Genomic DNA, 23,801 nt, shown 5'->3' with positions numbered 1-23,801 from the left:
ATCCTTACTGATTAAAAAGCAATTTGGGTTTTTATATTCAGATCTGTTTTTGAGTTATCGAACCGACCATGGAGGGGGAAATTTTTTCTAGTGCTCTACGAGATTGTTAATAACTTTGTATAGTTAAATATTTTTAATAAAAATTTAGGGTAATAATCTTTAATGTACCCTTAATAAAATAAAAAAAATCCGATCCCCAAATTCCTTTATTTTCCCTGTCAAAAAAATTCCCGAAAATCACCTCTTTTTTTCGATCATCTCAGTGGTGTTCCCCCTCAAATGACTAAAAATAAAATGAATTTATCCCTGTGACTTTGCGTGCAGCGAGCAGTTTAATTAAAAAAAAAAACTAACTTGAGAAGTAAACTCAAAAAATGTATATCAAAGCATGAGAGTAATTTAAAATAAATAAATTAATTGCATGTAAGAAATTTTATTTTCTGGGAAAACGTTTATGAATTATATCCGATCCTAGTCTGTATAGATGATTGTGAAAGTGAACAAACTTAAATTTATCGAGTGCTTTTTGTACGCACAGTTTTCGAGCTCTTGATTAACTATTAAAATTGTGTGTGAAAGTGTGTAGTGTGCAAATGAGTGCTGGCAAAAAAATAAAATAACAAAAAAAGTGAATGAATTATTAAATAATTTAAAAAAACAGAGTAATTAGTAACAGATATTTACCTAAATAAAAACTCGATGAGAACTCATGTGAATCTAGTTATCGCAGAGCCTATTGAAATTTGTAAAAACTCTTAATTAGGAACCAGGTAATGATTCAAGTAAAGTAATTACTATTATTACTGACTATAAATATAAATTGTAACATAAAATGTCGAATTGTAGGACAAGTCTGATGGTTAAAGTGATCGGTAGGCCCTTTCACTAGATTACTTATATTATTATTAATACAAAAGAATATTGTTTCTATAAAAATTGGTAGATATTTTTACTTCTGCGATTAATCACTGTAATTACTCAATTTTCTATTCGATTCAATTTATTTCAGTGTATTATTTGTATACTTTTAGAAATACGCATTTTTGTGACCTGGTTTTGATAGATTCTTGTTATTAATTAAAAGGAAAACGCAAAAAAAAGAATACGACTAAATAATATCAATTTTTTTGCCGTCTAATTATATGTACATCCTTTCTTTCTCAAGGATTGTCACTGGAAACTGATACAAGTACCATTAAGTATACATATTTGTGTAATATAAAATATAATGACTAATAAATTACGATAAAAAAATATTTAGGTATTTTTATTTTTAATATTTTTATTTCTAAAAAAAAATTTTTCCTGAAATCAGCTGGTCTGTCAATTTTTTGAATTTTTTATAAAAACTACAATTAAAAAATAAATTTTTTTATTTTTAATTTATATGACATAAAATTTAGTTGTCACTTTATAATTTTTTATTTTTTTTAACGAAAAAATTTGTTCAAAATTGAATTTTTAATTTTTTAAAATTTCTACATGTCAATTTTTTTAAATTAATTTTTGGGACAAATTTTTTTGTTAAAAAAAATTAAAAAATTTTTTAATGACTGCTAACTAATGTCAAAATTGAATTTTCAATTTTTTAAAATTTCTACATGTCAATTTTTTTAAAATAATTTTTTGGGACAAATTTTTTTGTTAAACAAAATTAAAAAATTAATGTCACAATTAATTTCCATTAATTAATTTGTAATAAAAATAAAAAAAATTATCAGCTGATTTTAATTAATAAATAAATTATTTAAAAAATTTAAATTGCCCGCCATAAGTTCTTCAAATCTGATTGGCGCTTATTCCTACCAACAAGACGGACTGGAGAGCGTCGTTCCCCTTCTTGAAAAAAGCACGCCGACATTTTTCCAGTATTCTTTAGTTCGCCGTGCCGTAAGGTTGTACCGTATTATCTAAGGAAAGAGTTCTCGTGTGACTGAAGAGACTGCTTTGCTGTCTTATCAAACAATCAACATGTGCCAGCGTTTGAATTAAAATACGTGTCTCTTGTCTGTGGTGTTGAAAGCCGAAAACAAAAATTGACAATAATGTGGACGAAAAAATGGGGAATTTAACGACGGTGGTGAGATTTGGTGCTGCTCTTTTACCCTACCTTGTGGATTACGTTGTCGGGACTAACGATACGCTAGCAGGTACGTCTAGTTTAATTTTCGCGTAAATTATAACAAAGAAAGCCATTAACTTTATCTTTTATTCGGTTGGTTGGTGGTTAGACGGAGGTTGTTGGTTGAGCGCCTCAAAAGATTCATTACCAAGTGTCAGTTTTATTGCTGACGCCTCCGCTGTACTCGTGTTTCCTTTGTGATAAGCTATTCACCAAACCGAATTACCGCAACAATTATTTACAGTCTATATTCGAAGAAATTGCCTCTTACTCATTCTGTCTGCTTTATATTGATGCATTGCGAAATTTTAAATTGACAGAAATCATTTTTGTGGTCGGGAAAAATTTTATGACAGCTAAAATCAGCAATTTGGTTAGAAAAAATTAATTAGTACTCCAAAAATAATTTTAGAATAAAATTTTTGTCACTAAAACTGAGAAAACATTTAAAAAAATTTTTAATTAATTAATTAGAAATAAAATAATTTTTTAATTATCAAAATTTTCTAATGACATTAAAATTAGCTGTCACTTGACTATTTCAAAATTTTTCTTAACAAACAAATTTTTAAAAATTTCATTTTTAATTTTTTAAAATTTCTCCATATCAATTTTTTTTGTAATAATTTATTTGTTACAAAAATTATTAAACAACTGCTAAATTAATTTTCATAATTTTCTACATGTAGAATTTTTTTAATAGAAAAAATTGTAAGATGTCTGCTAATTATTTTTATAATTTAAAAAAATTCCAACATAAAATTTTTTTTTTGCCATAATTTATTTAATACAAAAATTATTAAATTAATTTTCATAATTTTTTACATTTAAAATTTTTTTTAAAATAATTTTTTCAATAAAAAAAATTGTAAGATGTTTACTAATTTTATTTTCATAATTTAAAAAAATTCCATTAAAATTTTTTTTATAATAATTAAAAAATAATAAAAATTTTCAGATTTCTGTTAATTTAAAATTTAATTTTTTGCATGATTAACATAATGGAAAACTTTATTGAGTCAATATAATACAAGGAAACAATCCTTGATCTCAGACATTCTAGACTTGAAGATTTAATATCTAATTACAAGAAGTAATTATTATTTTTTTATCTCCTTAACAATATCTTGCTAAGAAAAATTTTTTAATATCTTCATTAGATTTTTTTCCAGCAAATTATCTCAAATTTAAAAACTATTTATCCAAGTGTAAAACTTAATAATAACTTGAGTTCTAAAATTCAACCAATTAAACGGCTTCCCAGTATAAAGTAATCTTAGCTGGCCTTAAACAGAGTGAAGGAAAATTAGCAAAGAAGTTTAAATTTAAAGCATGTTGCCTGTAAGTGAATTATGTGAAGCGACATTACTTGGCACACTTCCTTCCACTTACGCATCCTTTTTCCGGGTTTCTTTATCGTTATTATATTTTTTTCTTGGTATTATACGTCGGAAACATTGAATTGAATATGAATATATAATAAAAGTTTCCAACGGAAGTATCCTACACCACAATACCGTCTAAGTTGGTTGCTTTATTTATCAACAATAATATTTTCCAAGATCAAAGATCAAATAAGTAATAATTAAAATTAAAAATAATCTGGAGCATTGTCTTCTACTTAATGATCTCTGGTCTTTCAGTAAATTAAATTACTCATTAAATTACTGTGAATATTATCAGATCTACTCGCGTAAATGCGTTTCTAGGACATTTATAAATTTAGTACATATTATAAGTACTGAACATTAAATCTTTCTTTCGTCCGCATAGCATGAAGCAATTGCATCAACTGAAATACACAATACAGTACTACAATAATATTGAAAATGACTTTTTAATCCGAGTTAAGTGAAAGGAGAAGACTAACACTGGTGTATTGTTTACTCTCATCAGTTTCAGTTCCTAAGAATCGAATTAAGTTAATTAATAAACGCCTACTAGGTAAGTACTGATAGACTGTCTACTTGCAATACTTTAATACAAGTTTTATCTCTTGCGCTTTGTAATAATAAAACTTTCAGCTTAGATGTTCCGCCTTGTGTCAATCATTAAAAGGAATTTTCATACTTTCCAACAAAACCATATAACATCAGTGTTTATTTTCTTTAAACATACTATACTACTTAGCCCTGGAAAAAAAAGAGACAAATTTTACTTTTATTGGTAAATTTAAAAAATTAAATAGATCAGAAAATTTGATAGCTTTTTTTGAATGCTAATTTGAAACAAATTTTTATCTCTATTTGATCAAAAGATAGCGAGTGATAATTGTTTATAAATTGCGAGAATAATTTATGAAAAAAACAATTGTTTTTTTTATTGTTGCGTTTAAGAAGATTCAAATAATCACCAAAAAATTTAGCGGAGAAAAAATTTGAATTTATAAATTTATACACTGAAAAAAAATTAATTTGATTTGAGAGAAAAATTTTTGAACCAAGAAAATAATTTTGAAGAGGCTAATAAGTAAAATTTCCTTAAATCAAGAAAAATTTATTAGTTCAAGAATTTTTATACTTAAATCAAGAAAATTAAGTTTTTCAAAATTATATACTTGATTTAAAAACATTTTTTTTTCTGAGTAGAAGTTTAAAGTTAATTCTTATTTTTAAACCTAAAAAAAAACTCGTTTTTTAATTTTTTATTATTTATATTTCTTGTTAAAAATTTTTTATCAATTAGCAATTTTGGATAGAGCTTTAAATTTTGACTCATCGGTCTATAAATGTCATATTTCAATGGCATTTTTTAAAATAATAAGTTTGAAAAAAATATCCTTTTTTTTGACCATCTAGTAGATGCTCAATGATTAATTAAAAGGAATTTTCATACTTTCCAATAAAACATATCAACACATCATTTTATTTTCTCCAGACACTATACTGGCCCTGGAAGAAAAAAAAAAAAAAACAAGTTTTACTTTTATTGGTACAAAAGAAAATAAAATTATTATTATAATATCATTGGATTATAATTTTTTAAAGAGTAAGTGGACAATACGTTTTATTATTGAATAAAAAGTGCATGATTCACGTAACTGAACGTGTGAAGAGGGATTCTATGCACGCTACGGAGCATTATATTATAATATAATATAATATAATAGGTACCTATCTCCTCTGTCGAACATTGACCGCAGCCGATTGGTGTGTTGTCCCTCGTGAAGAGCTCGGATGTCTGCATCACACGTATTACATCACTCAAGGTTTAATGGGAAAATAAATAAAGAAAAGTTTGTGTTATTTTAGTGAAGATCTCACTATCGTGAACACCTTCAACTGAACTGCGGCAATAGACAGCGACACTGGAACTTTTAGCTGTCAAGGTTACCATTGTTCATTAACAATGAACATGAGATAGTCAAGCCAGGTTAAACGATGACCTGCAGAGAGGCAGAAGACAAGAAAAAATTTTCTCTAAATAAAACCTGAGGCCAAATGAAAAAACCTGAGGAACTGAAAAAGCTAAAGTAGTTTTGGCTTCTAGACACTGTACTAGGTCTTTTTGATAGTTAGAAGAACCCGAAGGCAAATATCTCTATCGGGGTATCTAAATCTGGCTGGTTAGCGGTCATGATCACGACTGGACGTGGAATCCCGTCAACTTGTATTGGCTTGCTCTTACATTGGAGTTTGTTGTACAAACTCGTATTTATCCAGCTATCTCCAGTAAATAAAAAGTAAATTTTTTTATTGCTGTTTGTTTATCGCGAGAGAGTAATGAGTGGGCTGAGTGGAGTAATGATATCCATCGCGTTTAATGTAGACACGCTCATAAGTGATAATTATTATAATGATGATGATAAAAACAAATATTTTATTTTTAAGTCTAGCTTGTTAGATTCTGATGTAAAAAGATGGTGAGGTAAAGTCACCTATATAATGCATTAGGTATGTTTTATAATCACTGTACCGTTTGTTCGGAGAAAAAGAGCGCTCTCTGGTCGCGTTTGATGGTGTGTGTTGACCCAATGGGTTTTATTTTGCCTGTTGCAAAGTTACTTGGACGACAACCACGACAACGACCCAGATTATCCCGGCATCGTTGACTGAACTCCCCTGACCTCGCTTACACTCACATAAAACAATCTTTTATTTTTATTATCCGCTGCTCTCCCGTGAGAAGACAATAAACTCACTCGGTACTTTACTTGCAATATTTTTACTCAAAAATTTATATTTTTTTTAAAGATATTTTGTAAGTTGAATCGTTGCTTCAATCTTTATTACTTTTGAGAAGGAATTTCACTATTTTATTAAATAGATTAAATTTATTGAGTTAATTTTCGAGATAAATTAAAGCTATTGGAAAAATAAATTAACTGTTAACCGGCAATTCAGTTATAATTAATTGCAAAGAAAAAAATACATAAAAACTAGGACTTTTGCAATAACACAAAACACATAGTAATTATCACGGCGTAACATCTCTCTCTCTCTCTCTCTCTCTCTCTCTCTCTCTGTCTTTTTCTCCCTCACTCTTTAAATCGTAATTCGTTTCATTACATCACTAACGTGGAATGTGAAGTAGGTACTCTAGTATGTATATATACATAGTGATATAAGTGCTCTACATAATCATCATCATCGTTACATTTCGTTACTCCTTCATAGTGTAATAGAATCGAGCACTTGGCTATTTTTCTCAAAATAATTACTGTTATTTATTAATTAATTAATATACAACAGATTTCTTCTTCATCGCCATTCACTTTGTTATTGTGTCTTCGATTTTAATACCAAGTTATTCACCTGCTATTTTAATTGTACAAAAAATAATTGAGTAATTAATTTTAAAGAATTTTTTCTTCTTGATTTGAGTAAAAAAATTTTTTATTTAAAAAATTTTAATAAATTTTATTTAATTCAAGAATTTTTTGTCTTGATTCAAATTAATTTTTTTTTCAGTGTACATTAATTAATAATAATTATTAATTTTAATATTTTTTTTCTTATTAAAAATTCTTTGAGTATAAATTTATTTCTTCTCAAATATTTTCTGTTATTAAAAGAATTATTTAATCAATTAGTTTAACAAGCATTAAAAATAAACAAATTGTAATAATTGTCAGTAATTTTTAAGTGGGTCGAGAAAAATTGGGCTTTAAATTAATGTCAACAATTGGACGGCTGACAGCTGATTGTTGACTCGAATTTAACGGGAAGTAAACATTCTGTTAATATGAATAGTTCTTAGAATATTTTTTATAATAACAATCATAAATTTATTACGATAAATTATTGTAACATTCTTCTCAAGGCTACCGAGCAGCAAAGATAAGACAATATTTACAAACAATCATTCGAAAGCCAATATAAAAATATAAAGTGAAGGTTCAAAGCTAACGATCATATCAGGTAGCAATGGACTATTATTTTTTGAACGCATAATAAAGCTTATAGTATAACAACGTGTGGGTGCATTATCCGTTTGATGATCCAGTTCCCGGCGTGAATGTAGAATGTAGTCGCTCACATCCTCCCTTGGAAATGTAATAAGTAATAACTCATCTATTTCAATTCACTTGCTATCATACTTAACTTTATGCTTATTACCACACATGTACCGCAGGAGCTGTGTAATGTATATACTTGTAATGTGTACTATAAATATATAAATATAACATCATATTATGCTGAGCTATAATATAACAGAGCTGTCGATTGTCCGGTGGTCATCGCATTTCATTACCGGATGCGTTTAACGTTAACTTAAAATATTGTCACTCTCTTACAGACACTTATCATTATCATTATCATTATAATTATAATTATCACCAAGAGCAATACTTGTCTCATAGAATTATTAAAAAATTAAATTTACTGAAGAAAAAAATAATTTTTAAATTAAAATTTTTTTTAATAAATTTTAAATTAAAATTTTATCAATTTTTTTTGAGTTAAATTTTTTAATTACATTTTTTTCAAATAAATTTTAAGTTAAATTTTCTTTAATAAATTTTAAATTCAAATTTTTTTAAATAAACTTTAAGTTTAAATTTAATTAATAAATTTTGAGTTAAATTTTTTAAATAAAAAATTTTTTAATTCAAATTTTTTAAATAAACTTCAAGTTTAAATTTAATTATTAAAATTTTGAGTTGAATTTTTTAAATAAAAGATTTTTTAATTCAATTTTTTTAATAAATTTTAAATAAAATTTTTTTTAATAAATTTTAAATTAAAATTTTATCAATTTTTTTTGAATTAAATTTTTTAATTACATTTTTTTAAAATAAATTTTAAGTTAAATTTTCTTTAATAAATTTTAAATTCAAATTTTTTTAAATAAACTTTAATTTTAAATTTAATTAATAAATTTTGAGTTAAATTTTTTAAATAAAAAATTTTTTAATTCAAATTTTTTAAATAAACTTCAAGTTTAAATTTAATTATTAAAATTTTGAGTTGAATTTTTTAAATAAAAGATTTTTTAATTCAATTTTTATAATAAATTTTAAATAAAAATTTTTTTAAATAAATTTTGAATGAAAATTCTTAAATAAAAATTTTTTTAAATAAATTTTGTATGAAAATTCTTAAATAAAAAATTATTTATTAAAACATTTAATTATCTTCAGTAATATAAATTAATTTATCAGTATATAATCAAATTAACATTGAAACAATGCTTGAACACAATCCTAGAAAGACATATTAGCAAAAACAGTGATCTAAAATAAAAGGTGTGGTTGAAATGAAAACCAAGGTCGCGGCTAATACCGTTACCTGTAACCACAGATAAATTTTCTCAATCCTCAGTACATTGCGATAAATAAAAACAACGCTCATGCCCATAAATCTTAATTGATATTTAAAAAGTTATTTATTTAAATGTCTTATAAAAATAATTCCATGCAAGTTAAATCACGTAGCAGCAGTAAAAAAACTTTATTTAAAAAAATGACGAGGTTTATAATATTTTAATGCCTTTTTTTATGATTCAAGAGCACGTACTCCTTACTCATCGGCAGTAATCAACAATAGACAATCTGGAGAGTTAGATAACGGGTTTGGTGGTATTCTGTGTACTCACTATTCTCCAATCCGTCCGAGTACAGTCAGCACTTACATCAGAAAATGTTAACATAAATTTAGTTGTACTCTAGTCTGAACTGAAGTTACTTTGGATTGTAATCGTAATAAAAGTAAGACAAGGTGAGGAACCACGTAGTAGAAGTAGATAGTTCAGCTTTCAGCTGTTCTAGGCAAAGTACTTACACTCACTTGTAAGCATATTGTATATTTTTGTAGGTATATATAATAGACGAGAGCAAGTACGAGCATATTACAATATACACACAAAGAAGCGAAGTCTATAATATGAAAAAGGTGTTAGCAAGGTAGAATAGAAGCAGTTGATAGTGTACGAGGTTGTTCTCTGTTTCTAACGGTGCGCTGGTTATTGGAAAGCTGTATAGTACTAGTACTGTACAAGTACCTGTGTTTGTGCGGAGTACAGAGCATGTTTCTGTACAAAATGACAGAGTAATAGAGTAAGTGTATGGTGTATGGAAAGATATTATACTTATAGAGGAAAGTCTAAGTCTATCCTGCATAATATAACAAACCAACAAACTATCTCCAAGATACGCTGCTATATTCAGAGATTATTATTGCAATGACCCAACTCTCGTATAAGCTATCTGACATTCTCGGATACGCGGTTTTGCTGAGTACTTCAATAGGTCATTGCATTAGCGAGTACATTTCTGTAGGAGTATTTTAAATTATTAAAATTTTATTTTAAATGGAGGATGGGAGCATAAACTCTTGGATACCAGTCCCAGTCGGGTTTTAGGTTTTACTTTTTATGGCTCAACTCGTATATTTATATATTTAAAATTTAAATATGAATCTTTAATGATTTATACTTTTACATTCCTTTCACGAATAATAACGAGATCATACAACTAAACAGTGTATATATTTATTTCTTTTGGAAAGTCATCGTGAAGCTAAAGTGCATCACAAGAATGCTGATTGCGTCTTAAGACTGTGAAAGTGAACTTAGAAAGTTGATTTTTAAAGATTATTAAATTATTAAATATTATAATTGTCACACTGATCTTTTGCTTGTAGGTCGTCATTATTTTAGAAATTTATAAAGGGTTAGATAAGAAAATTATAAAAAAAAATAAAATTGAAGAGTTTCTTTGTCTTGGATCAAGACGAAAAATTCTTGAATCAAGTAAAATTTAGTTAAATCAAGAAAAATTTCTTAGTTTAAGAATTTTTCTACTCAAATTAAGAAAAGACTATAAATAAATAAAATTTTGCTTTATTAAATAATGACTTTTATTAAATTGCACTGTACTTTCTTAAATATTGACATTTTTAAAAATATAAGCTCATCCCAATGTTACACTCATCAAGAGCTTTCATTTGAGTACCCACATGCATTTTTGATATATATTTCATATATACATATATATTTTAAAGATATAAGCTCATTCTGATGTTACACTCATCAAGAGCTTTCGTTTGAGTACCTACATGCATTTTTGATATATTTTTCATATATACATATATATATGAAAAATTGATGTGGGTACTCAAATGAAAGGTCTCGATGAGTGTAATGTCGAGATGAGCTTATATCTTTAAAAATGTCAAAAGTTCACAAGATGCAAGGTCATTTCTTAATTATGTATCTAGAGATAAAGACTATCCTAGTCACAAAATTTTTGTTATTCTCTTAATAATTATTTACTTGATTAAAGTTAATTTTTTCGGTTTTTTATTGAGGACAAAATTGTAAATTATATGTAACTCTCCTACCTTGGAATTTCATTCATAAATAAGTATTTAGCTAATAGTTTATATTTAATATAATAGTTTAATGGGAAATAAGGAACAAAGGCCAGCCACACGCACAATATAATAAAACGGTGATGTAATAGGACCTCGTCAAGGTGGTAATGATGATATTCAATTATATATACTCTCTGATGTTGCATGTGATGTCATCAAACGCGTAAGAAAGATAAAAACAGCATAAACATATTTTTTCATTTATTGCTCAAACTTAATATTGTAATTTTCGTAATAAGACATTAACCGCGTAATTGTACATTAATTTATTTAAATTTAAATTCGAAGTATATACATGTACTTATTTAACTTTGCTGAGATGGTGCATAGAATTTATTTCTCGAGTCGTTGAACTTTTGTTAAATTCAGACGTACACACTAAATGTATTCACACTTGAGTCTAATCTTACGGAATAACTTTTGTCTCATTAAACAATAATGTTAAAGTTTTACAGGAAAGTGCTTTCTACTTTATCAGTAGAACAATTTAACATAAAAATTTAACTTAAATAAAGTACATTAAAATTAAATTAAAGCTGACTAATGCAAAAGCTGACGACCACACCCGATTCCCTAAAATGGAAATTGAAACCCTATTTTTCTTCCAGCAAGTCATTATATTTTGTTATACTATCCGATACACCCAATTTTTATTGACTTTCTTTATCCGAATTAATATAATTCAACCCCAGGTATTATATTTTATAATAATATTACTAGCAACTTTGCAGTCACTATGTGACTGCTTTAAATAATGACTTTTGTTAAATTGCACTGTATTTCCTTAACTATTGACCTTTTTTAAGATATAAGCTCATCCCGATGTTACACTCATCAAGAGTTATCATTTGAGTACCCACATGCGTTTTGATATATTTTTCATATATACATATATATATAAATATATGAAAAATTGATGTGGGTACTCAAATGAAAGGTCTCGATGAGTGTAATGTCGGGATGAGCTTATATTTTTAAAAATGTCAATAGTTCACAAGATACAAGGTCGTTTCTTAATTATGTTAAATTGCACTGTACTTTCTTAACTATTGACCTTTTTTAAGATATAAGCTCATCCCGATGTTACACTCATCAAGAGCTATCATTTGAGTACCCACATGCGTTTTGATATATTTTTCATATATACATATATATAATATATATAAATATATGAAAAATTGATGTGGGTACTCAAATGAAAGGTTTCGATGAGTGTAATGTCGGGATGAGCTTATATCTTCAAAAATGTCAAAATTTCGCAAGATACAAGGTCATTTCTTAATTATGTATTTAGAAATAGAGCATTTTTGAATTCAACCTAAATACTTATCATAATAAATTTACTATCGGTGAGAATGATATGAAACCTTGAAAAGGCACAAATTCAAGTCAAGACTTTTGCAAAGACACTAAAAAAACCGATTTTATCATATGGCTGTCCTGGGAACAAAATTTTTCTTATTTTTTTAATAAAATAGATTATATTAAATTTTTCAGAGTGATCGATTGGTCTTATTGTCGAAATATCCAGCATATGCGACGAACGGTATAGGAACATAATACAAAAAAGTGTAACCAAGATAAGGAGACAAAGGATTTAAAAACAAGGATGAATAATAATGCATGCTATGCACTTTTGAAAGACGATGCGGGAGTCTTGTCCTCTGTTTGTGTATATGTATGGAAAGATATACATATATTGTTGAATAATGCTTGAGCATCTGCCTGGCATACGCTCCGCCTACCAATTCCGCTCGTTAATTTTCGACGACCCGTTTTAGTTAAAAACTTCCTTTACTTATACTTCTTATCCTCTATCCTCTACTCTTTCATTTAAAAGCTACTTCGTTGTTATCACATGGCTTTTCTCTTCCTTGCCACGCCGGATTATGTTTTATTTTTTCCCTGATGGCTTATCTCGGATGCTCCCAAATACAAATACTATACTACAGATCCCGTTGCTTCTTTAGAGAATATTTTACATCGATCTCGTATAGGCAAGGTCGTGGATTTTTTTTTTTCGACTAATTTATAGTCATTATTTTATTATTTAAGTATATGATTATTTATTTGTGTTTAAAATTACCGTAACAACTGGTTTCCTCGAGGTAAACTCGTTTCTTTTTATTTTCGCTGTTGTAAATCTTATTGACGATATTTTGATTATGTAATTATACTTTATTAAGTCTTATCTTAATTATAATGTGTCCAGTTGAAAAAATAAAAATTGTTGATAATTATATAAATTAATATCTGAATTTTTTTAGCGCAATATTAATAATAATAATTTTAAAAATTATTATTATCAAAAAAAATTATATTGATTAGTTTTTGCCATAAACTGGACAATAGAATGAGTTACAATCCAAAATAAAATGAAACAATTTAACTCCCTCAATTCTGACGACTATATACTTACACTTTGTACAATATATAAATATATATGTGTTTATACTTACACTATTTTATACATACTAGCTCTACTCGTGAAATATTTAGCCTGGAAAGATTAAAGTTCCCAGATAAGAAGAGATGGATAGAGATGATCAAGAGTAATAGCTTGTTTGTTACATACGTGTCTCGAGGCAAGTTTATAGCTCACCAACAACAACAATACACAAAGCACAAAGCCACCAACATTTAACTTGAGATAACCAACTACTTTTGTTTATAATTTATAACAATATTAAATCTTATTTACCTGAACCAATAATACCAGCTCCAGAAACAGGCCCCTGCTATTAACTTCCCAGACATAACTGTAACTAAAATCATCCAATCTATCACGATTCACTGTCCTATTTTCAAAATTTCGCCAACCTAACTTGCGCAACATTTTTTAAATATATCTAAAAAAAATTATATATTTAAATATGAAAGATATCTTCAATATTTACCAATATCTTGCATTAAAAATTGTAACATTAAATTTAGCAGTCACTTGACCATTTTTAATGAAAATTAATGTAGCATATATTTATTAATTTTAAGTTTATTAATCTTAAAAATATTATTACAAATAAATTATGGCAAAAAAATCGACATCTAGGAATTTGATAATTTTAAGAATATTTTTAACAAATAAATTATAACCAAAAAAAAAAAATGAGAAAAAAATTGACATTTTAAAATTAAACAAAATAAAAAATCCAATTTCTAAAAATAATTTTTCGGAACAAATTAGTTTGTTAAATAAAATTAAAAAATTGTCAAGTGACTGCTAATTTTATTTAATTTTTATATAATTTTCTTATTAAAATTAATTGAGCAGATATTTTATAATTTTAAGAATATTTTAAACAAATAAATTATGGCAAAAAAATTGACATGTAAAAATTTTAAAAAATAAAAAATTCAATTTTTTAAAAATAATTTTTTGGAACAAACCTTATTATTAAATAAAATTAAAAAATTGTCAACTTGAATTCCACTCATTTTTTATTTTATTTAACAAACAAATTCCAAAAAATTATTTTTAAAAAATTGCACTCTTAATTTTTTAAAATTTCTACATGTCAATTTTTTTGTCATAAATTATTTGTTACAAAAATTATAAAATGCTAAATGAATTTTTGTTTAGATAAATTAATAATACTAAAGTTAGCCGACATTTTTAATTTTTTAATTATTAAATTGAAACTAATTAATATTTTTAAAAAATTGCACTTATAGTTTTTCAAGTTTTTTACAGATGTAAATTTAAAAAAATTTTTTTTGTAATAACTTTTTCAATAAAAAAAATTCTAAAAATTTTCAGATGTCGGCTAACTTAATTTTCATGATAAATTAACTGTAATCTTGTCTTAATATTAAAATTTTATTAAATATGTATATAATGGATGGATGTCGTGTCGATTCTATTTATTTAAACCGTAGAGTATGTATATAACAGTAATGACAGCACTACATTTGTATAAACACAAAGATTATCTGTTTTCTTGAACCATTTAACGACATGGAAAATCCCGTTGCTGTTTAATAGTGTGTGTAGATTTAAATGACATATTTTTGATCTGGTAAAACTTTCTACATCATAAGCATTAACGTTATCGCTATCGCGAATTAAGCGACGAGAAAAGTTGTCGTTTTAAATATCAACTCTTTATAGCTTCAGTTCAGCATAAATACTCACCTAACACTGTATATGTATTTGTATACAGTAGGTTGATGATTACAGCTGAAATAGTGCACAGACGGATTATATGGATAAAATAAAGCAACTGGTATTATTATAAATCGCTTTAACGGGTTTACTGTCGTCCAACGTTACCGTGTGATGCCTGATGCCTTATATATACGATGACAGCTTTACGGCACTACTTGTTCAGCCTTGACTTTCTCAATGTCTCTTTCAATCACCACGCGATCAACGGGACTACTCATCAATTAATCATTATACTTTTATTATATTATCAAATCTAGTATTTAATAATTCAATCTAAGATCTACGAATGACGTACTGACCCAGATATCTCTATCTGATATGTCGTATCGTTTGTATTAATGGCATTTCATCAATTCTATTAATGGCATTCTTGAGTAGCGCCCTCTGCATTCTGACATTTCCAGTGTTTTTTGACGTTTAACGGTTATCTGTAATTTTTGTTAATGAATTACAATGAAAAATGAGCTTTAATTTAAAAAAATTGAATTAAATAATTATTTTACTACCCTAAAAATTTTAATAAAAGTTATTTACACTTATTATCACTTAAAAGTCCAGCAAAAATTCATTAAAAAAATTTGAAGTGAAAATAATAATTCAAAATGGCGGATGGTTGACATTTTGTAGTGAATTGTTCTTCTGACATCTTAGTTTGAAATTACATAATAACAAAGCTATGAAAAATAATGACACTGAAATTAATAAAAATTAAAAATTTTTTTTTTATTTTATAAAAAAAATTTCACATGTGAAAATTAAAAAAAATTATTTGGAGAAATTTTGGTAAGTATTTTTAATTGTTATTATTTTGATGATACTGGTTATCTGACAGCTGTCAATTTTTTTAATTTTGATAAAAAAAATGAAAATAAAGTTAGCCGACATCTAAAAATTTTTATGATTTTTTTTATTAAGAAATTATGACAAAAAAGTAAAAAAAAAATTTTTTTCATTTGTTAAAAACTTAAAAAACTATAAATGCAATTTTTTAGTTATATTTAATAAATTAAGTAAAATAAAAAAATAAAAAATGTCGGCTAACTTTATTAATATTAAAAAAAAAAGCAAAAAGAATGTTTTAAAAAATTTACATTAATTTTTTTCTAATTTCATGACATTAAATTTAGCTGTCACTTGGCAATTTTTTAATTTTCTTTAACAAACAAATTTTTTCAAAAAAATTATTTTTAAAAAATTCAATTTTTTATTTTTTAAAACTTTTACGTGTCAATTTTTTTTATAATTTTTTTTTGTCATAATTTATTTGTTACCAAAATTCTGAAAATCATCAAATATCTGCTAATTTAATTTTAATTTAATTTTCACAAGTAGAACTTTTTTTTTCTTAGTAATTTAATTGCAAAAAAATTTATGTCAGCTGATTTCAGTATCATAAAAAATAATATTTAAATTAATTTTATAAAAGAAATATGTGATGTTGAATTTTAATATTTTGCATGAAGAAATACAGTTCTAATATATGTACATACATCTAACCTATTTTCATAATATGTAGGTTTGCTGGAGCAGAAGGGGGACAAATCAGTAAATGGTCCCAGTGGATAAGAGTTATGATGACAATGGTGATATTCGGTGATGAAAAACAAAAAGGAAGACTGGTGTTCTCAACCTGGAGAATGGAAACTTAAAGTTTTATTTACGAGACCCACATAATCGAGAAACCGGCAGCCGCATTCCTCTGTACGGACACAGTACTTGGATAAAGACAAGTAAAGAGACTGAATGGGTTCCTCAACTTTAGCTTACACCATATTACAGTATATGCTTTATACATTGTTCCGTTGTAGTTTGTGAGAAGTGGGTAGATAAAAGAGGAAGGACGAAAGATAAGAGCAGTAGATGAGACAAGAATGGAACTGAAGAGAGCTCCAAGCTAGAAGTTAAGACAAGAACTTTCGAAGAACTATTATATATAAGTCGTTCATTACTCTTGCGCTTCTGGATATATCTTATTTTGTAACTAAAAGTCTGATGAACTCTCTTTACTTTTATTTTTAATGGAAAATTTTACTTTTAAGTTTTCTTGCTAGGATTTTAAAGATTAAAATGTTTTATTGAAATTCTTTGAAGAAGTGAAGCATAAAAGTCGAGGAAAACAGAACTTGAATGCGGCAGATCAAAGAAAGAGATAAAATTTAATGTTGAATTTAACAGAAAATGATCTTTGTTAAAAATTCAATTTTAAAATCAACAAAAAAATAAATTATGTTAAAATAGTATGAATAAATTGTTTCTCAGAATTAATGAAAAATTTATTATTAAATTAAAATCTTTTAAATAATTTAATTAGATTCCATTTTATAATCTAAAACTTTTTATCAAAAGAAATGATATAACAACTAAAAATAAAGTTTAACGAGTCTATTACACTTGAAACTTGACAAACAATTCATAATACTAAATAAAAATGTTGGATTAAAATTAACAGCAAATAGACAGATTGATCTAAGGATTAAATTTAATGGAAAGGTATAAAGAGATATGAAAGGGATCTGGCAGCTTTCAAATTATTTAAAATGTGATGTAAAGAAATAAATATTACATACAAGTGTATTTATTTATTTATACTTGTACATACACATACACTTATACTCGGCTGGATGTATGTAGGTATATTTAATAGCGTTCATAGTGGTTTGCACGCGCCGGCATGAACTTTGCTAGGCTCGAGCGAGCACGCAACTTTATAATCCCCGGTCGCGGTAGAGCTCCCCTGAGTCCTGTACTGACTCTTAGTCGGTTCGTACCGGTCATTGGACCCTTACTTGTATGTTTTAATTTTTACGTACTTTAATACCTCCGCTAATAATTATACTACTACATCCTACTTTTATATTACTATTTTTCATTTAAGCACACATTAAATTTGTTATTTTTATTGCCAAACTTTCACGCTCTTTAAATTTACCAATACTCATATCATTATTTTTTTTATTTTATTACCTCTAATTTTATTTTATAGAATATTGACTACTGTGTAAAGGCAGCATGCAAATGTTCTCAGTTTTAATTAGCTATTATAATTATAATTTATATTTATTTATGTCTATTGAGAGTGAGGTGATTAAATCTGTACCATTTTTTATGTTAAACACCAGGAGTAATATTTTAATAACAAAGGTTGCTCTGCGAGTTTTTTACTCATTAAAAACTCAACTGGAGGTCCGCTGTTATCTCCTGAATGAATTTCCCGCTTTGATACCGTTGATCAATCGTAAATTGCTCTGCTTTATTCAGACTTAAAATAATTTCACCTAAAAAAATAAAAAGTGGAATTCTTTAGCAAGAATTTTAATGCTTCCTGTGACATTAAAATTTACTGGATCATTTTTTTTTCACAAATTTTTGCGTAATTTAAGTAATAAACAAATGGATTTTATTGTTAATTATAATAATAAGTATTGTAATTAACGACAATGAAATTGTTTCAGAATGTGTCGAGTCCGAGGAAGGCTGTCTGCGGTGCCGAGGGAACTTTTGTGCGAGGTGTGCAGGTCTACTTCACCGGGGAAACTGCGTAGACAGTTGTCCTCCAGGTCACATTGCTGACCGATCAACTCGGGATGAATATATGGGACGAATATGCCGAGAGACTGGCTACATGTTTGGATTAACCGGCAGTCAAGTCGCCATCCTCGTTGGAATTATTTCCGGGGCGACTATTTGTATATTTATTATCCTTTGCGGTGCAATTGTTCTTCATCATCGCAAGAAGAAGGCCGCTAAATTAATGCGGCAATACGAGGATAGGTATTTTTATAATTTTAATTTGCATTCATTCAGGGTGGTAATAAAATGAGATTATCGGGAATTATCAAGGAATTTTAATTGGTATTTAATTATGTCTTGAGAGAAAAAATAATATTTGTAATCTTGAAATTTTATTTATAAGAAAATGAATTATTAATAATGAAAATAATATTTTTAAGTTTAAAATTTTTAAATAAAAAAATTAATTAATTAATATAAAGAATTAAAATTTTCCTTTATTAAATAATGGCCTTTGTTAAATTGCTCTGTACTTTCTCAAATATTGACGTTTTTAAAGAAATAAGCTCATCCCGATGTTACACTCATCAAGAGCTTTCATTTAAGTACCCACATGCATTTTTTATATATTTGTCATATATTTATATATATATATATAATATATATATAAATATATATATATATATATATATATATATCTATATATATATAAGCGAAATACCACTCACTCATCACGAGATCTCTGAAACTATTCGCCCGATTGACTTGAAATTTAGCATAGTTACTCCATTCGTGATGTAGACGCTCACTAAGAACGGATTTTACGCAATTCCTAGCCAAAATGAATTTTCGTCTACCATCACATATGCCCTCCCTCCCCTCCCTCTCATTCTTCTCCTCCCCTCCCGTGCCCTATAATCTTTCCCCTTCCCTATATCTCTCTTTTTTGGGAGCGAAATATCATTTTGACCCTCTAATCTAAGAAACCATCAGTGGCACCCGTAAATTATCGAACTCAACCCCCCTACAACCACCCACGCTAATCAACCGTTGCCATGGTTACCATTGTCATGGTTATCGTTGCCATGGTTACCGTTGCTATGGTTACCGTTGCCGTGGTTACCGTTGCCATGGTTACCGTTACCATGGTTGCCGTTACCATGGTTACCGTTATCATGGTTACCGTTGCTATAATAACTGTCAAAATGATTGATTTTAAATTTTATCGATTGACTGTTGGGACAGTAACATTCATAATCATACGTTTTTTAAGAAAGAATAGCTAAATCATTAATAACTGAAATAACTTATATGTATTGGAATAATCATGAAGGATGAACTCGATTATATCATAACACAGATAAATTAAACATAAATATTATCAAGTTGATATTGTTAAATGATTATACTGATTTTAATGATTAAAATTAAAATGGTAAATTGTGTCTGATGCGTCTTCTCTAAAATTTTACAACGATATCGTTAAATTATTATAAAAACGGTCGATTTAAGATAATTTCTAATAAAATGAGTAATAATAAATATATTTTTAATACCACTTAATTTGTTATGAATTTATTAATAACTAGCTGATACCCGCCCGCTTCGATAGGAATACAATAAATTTTTATGGTGTAACCTAGATGAAAAATATAAACAAAATGGTTAATTTCAAAGATAATGAATATAAATTTTGAATTAGAGAAAAGTGATTGTTTGTGATGACCGGTGTTAGCGAGTATTAAATATATGAGAAAAGTATTTTATTATTAACATTTTTTAAAATTAAAAATTATTGACATTTTTAAAATTAAATAATACTATGAAGCGGAAAAGAATAGGAGTTACGGATAATTATTACGTGAATCGTTCCAACATTCACGTAACAGAATAATTGGAGGAGGAAGAGATTGAGAAAGAAATAGGAAGGACCTTCTTAATAAGAGTTTACAGAATATGCGAGAACAAATTCAGATAGCTCGGACAGGGATTCGAACCCAGAACCTTCCGGTGACATGTCGGCTACTCTACCATTTGACCTATCCGGTCTAGACTAAATGTTTAGGATAACATTATTATAATGGGAACGCATCTCATTACACAGTACGTCATGGGTGATGCGGAAATCTGTCTAATGACAGATTTACTGACTAACTGACCCATTGATTGATTGATTATTAATAATAAAATACTTTTCTCATATATTTAATACTCGCTAACACCGGTTATCATAAACAATCACTTTTCTCTAATTCAAAATTTATATTAATTATCTTTTGAAATTAATCATTTTGTTTATATTTTTCATCTAGGTTACAACATAAAAATTTTATTGTATGCCCAGCGAAGCGAGCGGGTATCAGCTAGTATATATATATATATATATATATATATATATATATATATATATAATATATATATAAATATATGAAAAATTGATGTGGGTATTCAAATGAAAGGTCTCGATGAGTGTAATGTCGGGATGACTTTAGATCTTTAAAAATGTCAATCGTTCACAAGATACAAGGTCGTTTCTTAATCATGTTAAATTGCACTGTATTTTCTTAACTATTGACATTTTTAAAGGTATAAGCTCATCTCGATGTTACACTCATCAAGAGCTTTCATTTGAGTACCTACATGCATTTTCATATATTTTTCATATATTCATATATATAAATATATAAAATATATGAAAAATTGATGTGGGTACTCAAATGAAAGGTCTCGATGAGTGTAACATCGGGATGAGCTTATATCTTCAAAAATGTCAATATTTCACAAGATAAAAAGTCATTTACAATTTATTATTAAAAATAATTACATTTTTTTTGTTTCTGAGTTTAATACCATATTAAATTACAACAAAAGATTTAACTGAGGGAAAGTGTAACAAATAACACCGGAAAAGATAAAATAGCAAAAAAACTTCTAAATGACCACCCTGAAATTAAAGCAACACAGAAAAGATTGTTTATTTGTTGTTAATGAGTGAGTTGATGAACCAGTTTTATTTAGCGAGCCTTTTTTCAGCGCCGAGAGGCGAGAATTTCTCAAGCATCTGGCTACATTGAGAGGAGAAGCTAACACTTTTCTTGCGATGCTCAACGACACGAGGAGACAAGTACGAGAATTGTATTACTCTGGAAGTAATGGCGATGGTGCTGTCGGTGTACAAGCTTACAGGTACAACAATTATTTTTTTTTTAACAAAATTCATATAAATTTTTTAACCAATCCTCATTAAATCCTCGTTATCATCACACAATATTACATTAAATATTGAGAACAAATATAATTATGAAAATTATTAATCTTTTTTTTTTTAGACCCGTACTCCGTGACCTCGCGAGGATCCTAGTTCTCGTGAACAGAAAAGACGAGGATATATACTTGCCACCGGAGGATTGGCAGCGGCTGCTGGCATGGGCCGAACGTTTACTGAGACGTTACAAGAAACATACTTCGCCAGAGGTAAACGACCAGATTATTGCCGGTTACGAGACAATTATTAATATTACACATCACTGTTTACTAAATAATAATAATAATAATTGTTAATCTTTCTCTCTCACGTATTTTCTTTGTTCGCTTGTTCGCACGCCAGTCGATCAGACAGTTTGGTGAGTGTTTCAACACGACACCCCGATGACTTTTTACTATTCATAGGGCGTTTTTCATTAGTATTACATCATGCTTAGCTCATATTACTTGAACCCATTTTTTGTTATAAAATCCCCATTGTACTTTGTACTACTAAGATCTATAATTTTCCGTCTAAGATTTTATTTTCTCTCAGTGATCTAATCCTTGAGTCAGTAGAAAAAAAAAAAAAAAATAAAAAAAATAAAGAAAAGCAATGACTAGAATAGAAAATAAAATACAATAGTACTTTCAACAGAATAAAACTGATGAATAATTGTTATTATTGTAGGTGGCTCAACTGGTAACATTTCTCCAGCAACCGGGGCCAGTGAGTCAGCTGACACCGACGTCGCCCCAGCAGATAGCAATCACTCAAGCATCATCGCAGGCGTATGAGCTAAGATCAACACCGACGAACCTTACGACATTCCAGGCGAACGCGCCGCTGACGACCTTTCAGGCCAGCGACAAGTCCAGCATAAGCCCCGCGAGCTCCAGCCTCGGGTACATCAAGGACAGTCCCGTTGGCTCGAGCTTGGGTCAGAACAGCTGCATCGTCTACAACGACAAGCTGAGTCCGTCCGGGTCGACTGTGGGCCAGACTACCCCCCTGGTCTTCAACACGGCCCAAAAAAGACGCACGTCCTCTTCAGTCAATTCGAATAATTTCCAGGAGCTCGGGATCTCCGCGTTTAATCACACCTACCTGCCTGGTAATTTGACTACGGGAATCCCCGGCGATGGAAGCGCCAGTGTATCTTGTCCTGATGAGTGCAATGGTCTCAATCGTGATCTCAATCCCCAGTGGGAGTTTCAAACCACGATTGAAGCAGCTAATTACACGATATTGAATGACTGGGCACCTGGAAGGGACTACCTCATTGACGACTTCACGATTCTCGGGTTCAGACCGCAAGATGAAATTACCACAGAATTATGATACCAATTATTATTATTATTTTTATTTAATTTAAGGTTAATTATTTTTTAGAGTTTATATTATTTATAATTTAAGTTGCATTTCTATTTAAATTATTCTATATTAAAAAAAAAAAGACAATTATTTTTAAGACGCATGGTTACATGATTCTTGATTCTTCGATAAAATATCTCCGAAAAAATATCTTAAATAATTAAATTTTTATGAAAATAAAGTTAGCCGACATCTAAAAAATTTTATGATTTTTTATATTAAAGAATTATTACAAAAAAATTTTTTTTTAATTTTTTCACTTGTTAAAAACTTCAAAAACTATAAGTGCAATTTTTTAAAAATATTTTTTAGTTACAATTTAATTAAGCAAAATAAAAAAATCAAAAATTTCGGCTAACTTTATTATTATTAAATTTTTTTATGAAAATTAAGTTAGCCGAAATCTAAAAATCAAAAAAATTTTTTTTACTAAAAAAAATTATTACAAAAAAATAAAACAAAATTTTCATTTTTAAAAAACATGAAAAACTGTAAGTGTAATTTTTAAAAAATATTTTTTAGTTCTAATTTAATAAACAAAAAATAATCAAAAAATTAAAAACGTTGGCT

General features: G+C 27.7%; 1 protein-coding gene and 3 long non-coding RNA genes across 4 annotated transcripts; all 4 read left to right on the top strand.

The window, feature by feature from the left end:
* Window positions 1–1,862: 1,862 nt before the first annotated feature.
* LOC123258753 lies at window positions 1,863–23,363 on the top strand. Its single transcript, XM_044718961.1, has 5 exons — window positions 1,863–2,150; window positions 18,556–18,874; window positions 21,647–21,799; window positions 21,943–22,087; window positions 22,548–23,363. The coding sequence occupies exons 1-5, from the start codon at window positions 2,060–2,062 to the stop codon at window positions 23,196–23,198; spliced, it is 1,359 nt and encodes a 452-aa protein (XP_044574896.1). The 5' UTR covers window positions 1,863–2,059; the 3' UTR covers window positions 23,199–23,363.
* On the top strand, window positions 3,289–4,257 carry LOC123258756. The gene is made up of 2 exons (XR_006508135.1): window positions 3,289–4,066; window positions 4,147–4,257. It is a non-coding gene; the product is annotated as an uncharacterized LOC123258756 (long non-coding RNA).
* On the top strand, window positions 5,779–13,177 carry LOC123258754. The gene is made up of 4 exons (XR_006508133.1): window positions 5,779–5,793; window positions 9,073–9,282; window positions 9,379–9,620; window positions 12,436–13,177. It is a non-coding gene; the product is annotated as an uncharacterized LOC123258754 (long non-coding RNA).
* On the top strand, window positions 15,852–17,354 carry LOC123258755. The gene is made up of 3 exons (XR_006508134.1): window positions 15,852–15,886; window positions 16,620–16,833; window positions 16,912–17,354. It is a non-coding gene; the product is annotated as an uncharacterized LOC123258755 (long non-coding RNA).
* Window positions 23,364–23,801: the final 438 nt, after the last annotated feature.

The sequence above is a fragment of the Cotesia glomerata genome, linkage group LG2, assembly GCF_020080835.1.
Source record: "Cotesia glomerata isolate CgM1 linkage group LG2, MPM_Cglom_v2.3, whole genome shotgun sequence".
Taxonomy (NCBI): Eukaryota; Metazoa; Arthropoda; class Insecta; order Hymenoptera; family Braconidae; genus Cotesia; species Cotesia glomerata.
Note: the sequence above shows the minus strand (reverse complement) of the source record. Positions and strands in the feature narration are given on the sequence as shown.

Bases quoted from the DNA above. Each gene is read 5' to 3' on its own strand.
- LOC123258753 (XM_044718961.1), top strand. From the start codon at position 2,060: ATGGGGAATTTAACGACGGTGGTGAGATTTGGTGCTGCTCTTTTACCC. The intron at 2,151-18,555 runs GTACGTCTAGTT...AAATTGTTTCAG, and splicing joins GACTAACGATACGCTAGCAG to AATGTGTCGAGTCCGAGGAA. The intron at 18,875-21,646 runs GTATTTTTATAA...GCCTTTTTTCAG, and splicing joins ATGCGGCAATACGAGGATAG to CGCCGAGAGGCGAGAATTTC.